Here is a 6,341-nt window from a genome sequence, read left to right as displayed (position 1 = left end):
CATACTTCGGACATATTGTCAGGAGGGACCAGTCGCTGGAGAAGGATATCATGTTTGATAAGGTGGAGGGTCAGAGAAAAAGAGGAAGACCCCCAACGAGATGGATTGGTCAAGTGGCAGCATGGATAGACTCAAGCGTGGCAACAGTAGTGAGGTTGGCCCAGGATCAGGCAGTGTTTCGTTCTGCTATGCATAAGGTCGCTATGAGTCGATACCAATTCGATGGCACCTAACAATACCAAATCTTTATGGGAGCAGAAAGCCTCATCTTTCTCCCGCGGAGCAGCTGGTAGTTTTGAACTGCTGACCCTGAGGTTCGCAGCCCGATTCATAACCACTATGCTATCAGACCTCCTTGGAATAGCAATAAACAGGAAAACTGAAAAAAATGAAGCAGCAGCTTCCAGATAAATGCATACTGAAGGCAATAGGAGGCCATGGTCATCATAATCAGTATAGCAAAGATCAGAATCTTTCACTTAGAAGATTCCCTGGAGTATAGCAGATAAACTGAGACGTAAAGAAAGCCTATTGGACGGATGCATCCACAGGGGCAGCACATTGGACCCTGGAGTCCTCGCAGTGCGAGTATCATCACACAGAAACCACATCGTCCCCACTAGGCGGCACCGACGCCAACTGCACGCGCAGCCTCTGGACAGCCCAACCGCCGATTAACCGCCCGCTCCGCCCTGCGCGCGCAAATGCCCAGAGAGGCAGGGCCGAAATGCGCGCTCCTTGTTTCGTGAGCGGGAGTGTCACGTGCTGGGGGGCGTGGCCGGCGCTTGCGCACAGGAGCGCGAGTGTGTCGGACGGAAAAGGCGAGATGGAGCGACAGGGAGTACGCAGCGCTTCTTCCTCCTTGGGGGCGTCGGGGAGGGGACGACCGCGACCCCAGGCTTTTCTGGCAGGCCGAGCCCCGCCGCTTGTTCCCATTAAAGGGACCACCTTTTGCCCCAGACAACCCCGGTTTCCTCACAGACGGATTGGGGCCTGACTGACTGACTAATCTTGTGACTGACGCGCTGACAGCTTGGCTCTGACAAACAGGCTTCCGGGCATGGCGTGTGGCAAGAGCAGGGTAGAGAGAAGGTCAGACACCCATGCATTGCAATTTATAATTCTTTTCTTTACACCTCTTCTCCTTCCTTAAAGGACTTGAGGATGGTAGCAGTTAGGAGCCCAGGCCCTCCAGCGCCCCTCATCCAGCCTCTTCAGCCCAGCCCCTGCAGGTCTCCCCGCCTCCGCCTTGGGCCGCACTGCTGAGTGCCCCTTCTCTACCACCCCATCTTGGTGGTGCCCGCCCCCGCTTGGCCTTACTGTGATAAGGGTCCCCACCACGCTGAAAAGGCCCATAGAGGTGCCCGGGGCTGAGGGGTCGGGAGGAGGCCAGTCGTGTCCTCTCTCTATCTCAAGCCCTGGCTGTGCTCACAGGTAGACATGTCCCACGGGGAGGATCAGGACCAGGAGCTGCAGCCATTGGGGGACAGCAAAGAGCATTTGGAGGACGAGGAGACCCATGACGAGGAAGCTGGTGGTGGGCCAGCCAGGTGAGAAGCAACTGATCCAATGGGCCCAAATAGGTCCTGGGACCTTCTCATTCAAACCTTTCTTCCAGAAGATGACAGTGTCTGCACTTCACAGCCCTTCCATACATATTTATAGAGCATCTCCCCTGCACCAGGCCTCCTTCTACTTCTGGGGACACAGTAGTGAACTAACACTCGACAAGAGGAGAGAGACAGCAAAGGCATGACTAGTCAAGAGATGTTAAGTGCTGTAGAGACAAATGGAATGAGAATGATGGATAGCTAGTTTCATTAGGAGGGTCAGGGAAGTTTCCACTGAGGAGGTAACAAAAGACCCATGTGGCTAGACCTCACAGTGCTCCAAGCAGAGGAATCGCAGTTGCAGAGGACAGGAGGGAGCACTTTGCTGGAGCAGCATGAGTAAGAGGACATTATAAAAGATGAAGTCTGACATTGGATGTTATTTAACCCTAGTATGATGGAAACTCTGAAAGGGTTTGAAATAGAAAGGTGCCATGATATGACTATAGCAGGGGTCAGCAGACTGGCTGGTAGACCCAACATAACCTGTTGTTAAGTGCCATCAAGTTGTTTCTGACTCATCGTGACCCTGGTAAAGGGTTTCCAAGGAGTGTCTGGTGAGCTTGAACCACTGACCTTAAGGTTCAAACCCACCTTGTGGTGGCGTGTATCCCACAGCGCCACACTAGGACTCCCAATATGGCCTACCGCCTGCTTTTGTCAATAAGATTTTTATTGTAATGAAAATATACACAAGACCATTGCCAGTTAATTTCCACATGTTTTATTCAGGGTCATTGATTACATTCTTCATGTTGTATAATCATTCTAACTATCCTTTTCCAAATCATCCCAATACCATTAATAAAAACTCAATGACCCCTAGGCAAAAACACCCCTTCCCCTGCCCCTCCTGTCTCTGGTAACTACTCATCTCTGGTTTCTGAATATTTGCTTATTTTACCTAAGTGAGAGCATGTGGTATTTATCCATCTGTAGCTGACTTTACTCAGCATAATGTTTTTTCTAGGTTCATCTATGTTGCAGTATGCATTAGGACTTAATTTCCATATTCCGTGGTGTGTATACCACATTGTTAAAATCCATTCATCTGATAATGGGCATTTCAGTTGTTACCACATTTTGGCTATTGTAAAAAGGGCTCCAATGAACACTGTACATTTTTCTGGTTGTGTTCCTGCTTTCATTTCTGGGTATATATCTAGGATTGGATTGCTGGGTCATTTAGTCATGTGTTCAACTTTTGGAGGAATGTTGAACTCTCCCATAAAAAACTGTACCTATTTTACATTCCTACTTGAAATGAATGACGGTTCTAGTTTCTCCAAAACCTGTTTTTCTTTTCCCTTTTACTTTTGTTATCATTGCCTTTCTAATAGGTGTGAAGTGGTATCTCATGGTAGTTTTGATTTGCAACTCTGATGGCTAATGAAAATGAGCATCTTTTCCTGTGCTTGTTGGGAGTTAGAGTATCTTCTTTTTTTAACATGTCTCAAGTTCTCTGCCCAATTTTTGATTGGGTTATTTGTGTTTTATTGTCAAGTTGTAGAAATTTTATATATGTATTTGGATAATAGATCCTTTTCAGATACATGGTTCCTGAAAAATTTCTTCCAATCTGTGTGTTGTCTATTCACTTTTGATAAACTCCTTTGATTAACAAAAGCTTTTAATTTTTATGAGGTTCCGTATTTTGTCTTTTGTCGCAGGGCTTTGTTGTCATGTCTGATATGCATCGTTAAAAACTAGGTCACACAGCATTCTTTTAAGAATTTTATGATTTTAGTTTTCACACTTATGTCTTTGATTTGGTTTTGTTTACGGTGTAAGGCATGGATCTGAATTTATTCTTCGCCATGTAGATATCCAATTTCCCCAGCACTATATGCTGACAAGCTATGGAAAACATTGCAAAGTATGAGTATTCTGGAACACTTAATTGTGCTCATGAGGTTATCTGTATCTGGACCAAGACTGAATGGTTTAAAATTTAAAAAGGTGAGTCACAAGGTTGTATTCTTTCACCATACTTATTCAACCTGTATGCTGAGCAAATAATCCGAGAAGCTGGGTTCTATGAAGAAAAATGTGGCATCAGGATTGGAGGAAGACTTATTAACAACCTGCGATATGCAGATGATACAACCTTGCTTGCTGAAAGTGAAGAGGAATTAAAACATTTACTGATGAAGAAGATCAAAGGGCACAGCTTTTGGTATGGATTACATCTCAATGTAAAGAAAACAAAAATCCTCACCACTGGACCAATAAACAACATTCTTATCAACAGAGAAAAGATTGAAGTTATCAAGGACTTCATTCTTCTTGGATCAACTATCAATACTCATGGAAGCAGCAGTCAAGAAATCAAACGACATATTGCATTAGGCAAATCTGCTGCACAAGACGTTTTTAAAGTGTTGAAGGGCAAAGCTTGAGGACTAAGGTGCGCCTGACTCAAGCCATGGTATTTTCAATAACCTCATGTGCATGTGAAAGCTGGACAGTAAATAAGGAAGACCATAGAAGAATTGATGCTTTTGAGTTATGGTGTTAGAGGAGAATAGTGAAACTGCCATGGGCTGCCAAAAGAACCAACAGATCTGTGTTTGAAGAAGTGCAGCCAGAGTGTTCCTTGGAGGCCAAGATGGCCAAACTTCATCTCTCATACTTCGGACATATTGTCAGGAGGGACCAGTCGCTGGTAAGGTGGAGGGTCAGAGAAAAAGAGGAAAACCCCCAGCAAAATGGATTGGCCAAGTGGCAGCATCAATGGACTCAAGTGTGGCAACAGTAGTGAGGTTGGCCCAGGATCGGGCACTGTTTCGTTCTGCTTTGCATAAGGTCGCTATGGGTCAGTACCGACTTGATGGCACCTAACAACAACATATGCTGGAAAGACTCCTTTTCCCATTAAGTAGACTTAGCACCCTTACACCTTTGTCAAAAATCAATATAATCATATAGATGTATGGATTTATTTCTGATTTTCATTTGTATTTAATTGACTTCACACTGGACTGCTAACCAAAAGGTCAGCAGTTTGAATCCACCAGTCGTTCTGCAGGAGAAAGATGAGGCTTTCTGCTCCTGTAAAGATTTACAGCCTTGGAAACCCTATCCAGGGTTGCTATGAGTTGGTTCTGCGTTGACAGCACACCACAACCACCACCAATATGTCTGTTATACCAGCACCAAATGGTTTTAATTACTGTAACTTTACAGTAAGACTGTAAAGACTGTAACTATTACAGTAAGACTGCCAATAGCATATTTAGATCACAATGTATGTGAAGAAATGTGTTGTTGTTAGGTGCCATCAAGTAGTTCCGACTCATAGCAACATTATGCACAATAAATAGAACAAACACTTCCTGGCCCTGTACCATCCTCAGAATTGTTACCCTTTTAGCCCATTACTGCTGCCACTGTGCCAGTCCATCTCATTGGGGTCTTCCTCTTTTTCATTGACTCTCCACTTTACCAAAATAATGTTCTTTTCCAGGAACTGGTCCCTCCTGATAACATATCCAACGTATGAGAGATGAAGTGTCACTACTTTGGATTTTAAGAAGCGTTCTGGCTATACTTTTTACTGTACAAATTTGTTTGTTCTTTTGGTAGTTCATGGTACTTTCAGGATTCTTCTCCAACACCATAACTCTAATTCATTACTTTCCAATTTCACAAGCATATGAGGCTATGGAAAATACCAGGGCTTGGATCAGGCATACTTTAGTCCTCAAACTGAGGTTTTTGCTCTTGAACACTTTGAAGAGGTCTTGTACAGCAGATTTACCTAGTGTAATACATCATCTGATTTCTGGACTGCTATTTCCATGAGTGTTGATAGTGGATCCAAGCAAAATGAATTCTTTGGCAACTTCAATCTTTTCTCCATTTATCATGATGTTATATATTGGTCCAGTAGTGAGGATATTTGTTTTCTTTACATTGAAGTACAACCCATATTGAAAGCTATAGTCTTGATCTTTATCAGTAAGTATTTTAAGTCCTCTTCTCTTTCAGCAAGCAAGTTTGTGTCATCTGCATATTGCAGGTTGTTAATGAATCTTCCTCTAATCCTATGCCACTTGCTTCTAAAATTAATCTAGTTTCTCAAATTTATTTGCTCAACATACAGATTGAATAAATATGGTGAAGAACACTACCCTGGTGCATATCTTTCCTAATTTTAAACCATCATTGTACCCGAGTTCTGTTTGAACAGCTGTCTCCTGGTCCATGTACAGGTTCCTCATGAACACAATTAAATGTTCTGGTACCGATTCTTCTCAATGTTATCCATAGCTTGCCATGATCCACAGAGTCGAAAGCCTTTGCGTAGTCAATAACATTCAGAAGTAGTCCACCTCTCCTTCTTCCTAGTCTGTTTTAGTCTGGAAGCTCAGCTGTAACCTGTCTACCCTGCTTTTATTAAAAATACTTGTGACGTAGCTTCCAGCATCACTGCAACGTGCAAGCCACCACAGTACGACAAACTGATAGATGAGTGGTGGGTCTTTCTTATTGTTGTTGTTGTTAGGTGCCATCAAGTCTGTACTGACCCACAGCAGAACGAAACACTGCCCGATCCTGGACCAACCTCACTAACTGTTGCCACGCTTGAGTCCATCGATGCTGCCACTTGGCTAATCCATCTCATTGGGGGTCTTCCTCTTTTTCTCTGACTCTTCACCTTACCAAACATGATAACCTTCTCCAGTGACTGGTCCCTCCTGACAATATGTCTGAAGTATGAGAGATGAA

General features: G+C 43.9%; 1 protein-coding gene across 1 annotated transcript in view; it reads left to right on the top strand.

Annotated features, from left to right (window-relative positions):
* The first annotated feature begins 826 nt into the window (after positions 1–826).
* Positions 827–6,341, top strand: part of SYCE2 (synaptonemal complex central element protein 2) — a 29,430-nt gene continuing 23,915 nt past the window's right edge. The window contains exons 1-2 of the mRNA XM_006874306.1: positions 827–841; positions 1,435–1,550. Of these exons, the coding sequence (XP_006874368.1) occupies positions 827–841; positions 1,435–1,550 (131 nt within the window). The remainder of the gene's footprint in view (positions 842–1,434; positions 1,551–6,341) is intronic.

The sequence above is a fragment of the Chrysochloris asiatica genome, unplaced genomic scaffold (assembly GCF_000296735.1).
Source record: "Chrysochloris asiatica unplaced genomic scaffold, ChrAsi1.0 scaffold00268, whole genome shotgun sequence".
In the NCBI taxonomy this organism is placed as follows: domain Eukaryota; kingdom Metazoa; phylum Chordata; class Mammalia; order Afrosoricida; family Chrysochloridae; genus Chrysochloris; species Chrysochloris asiatica.
This window is presented reverse-complemented; position numbering and strand designations above follow the sequence as displayed.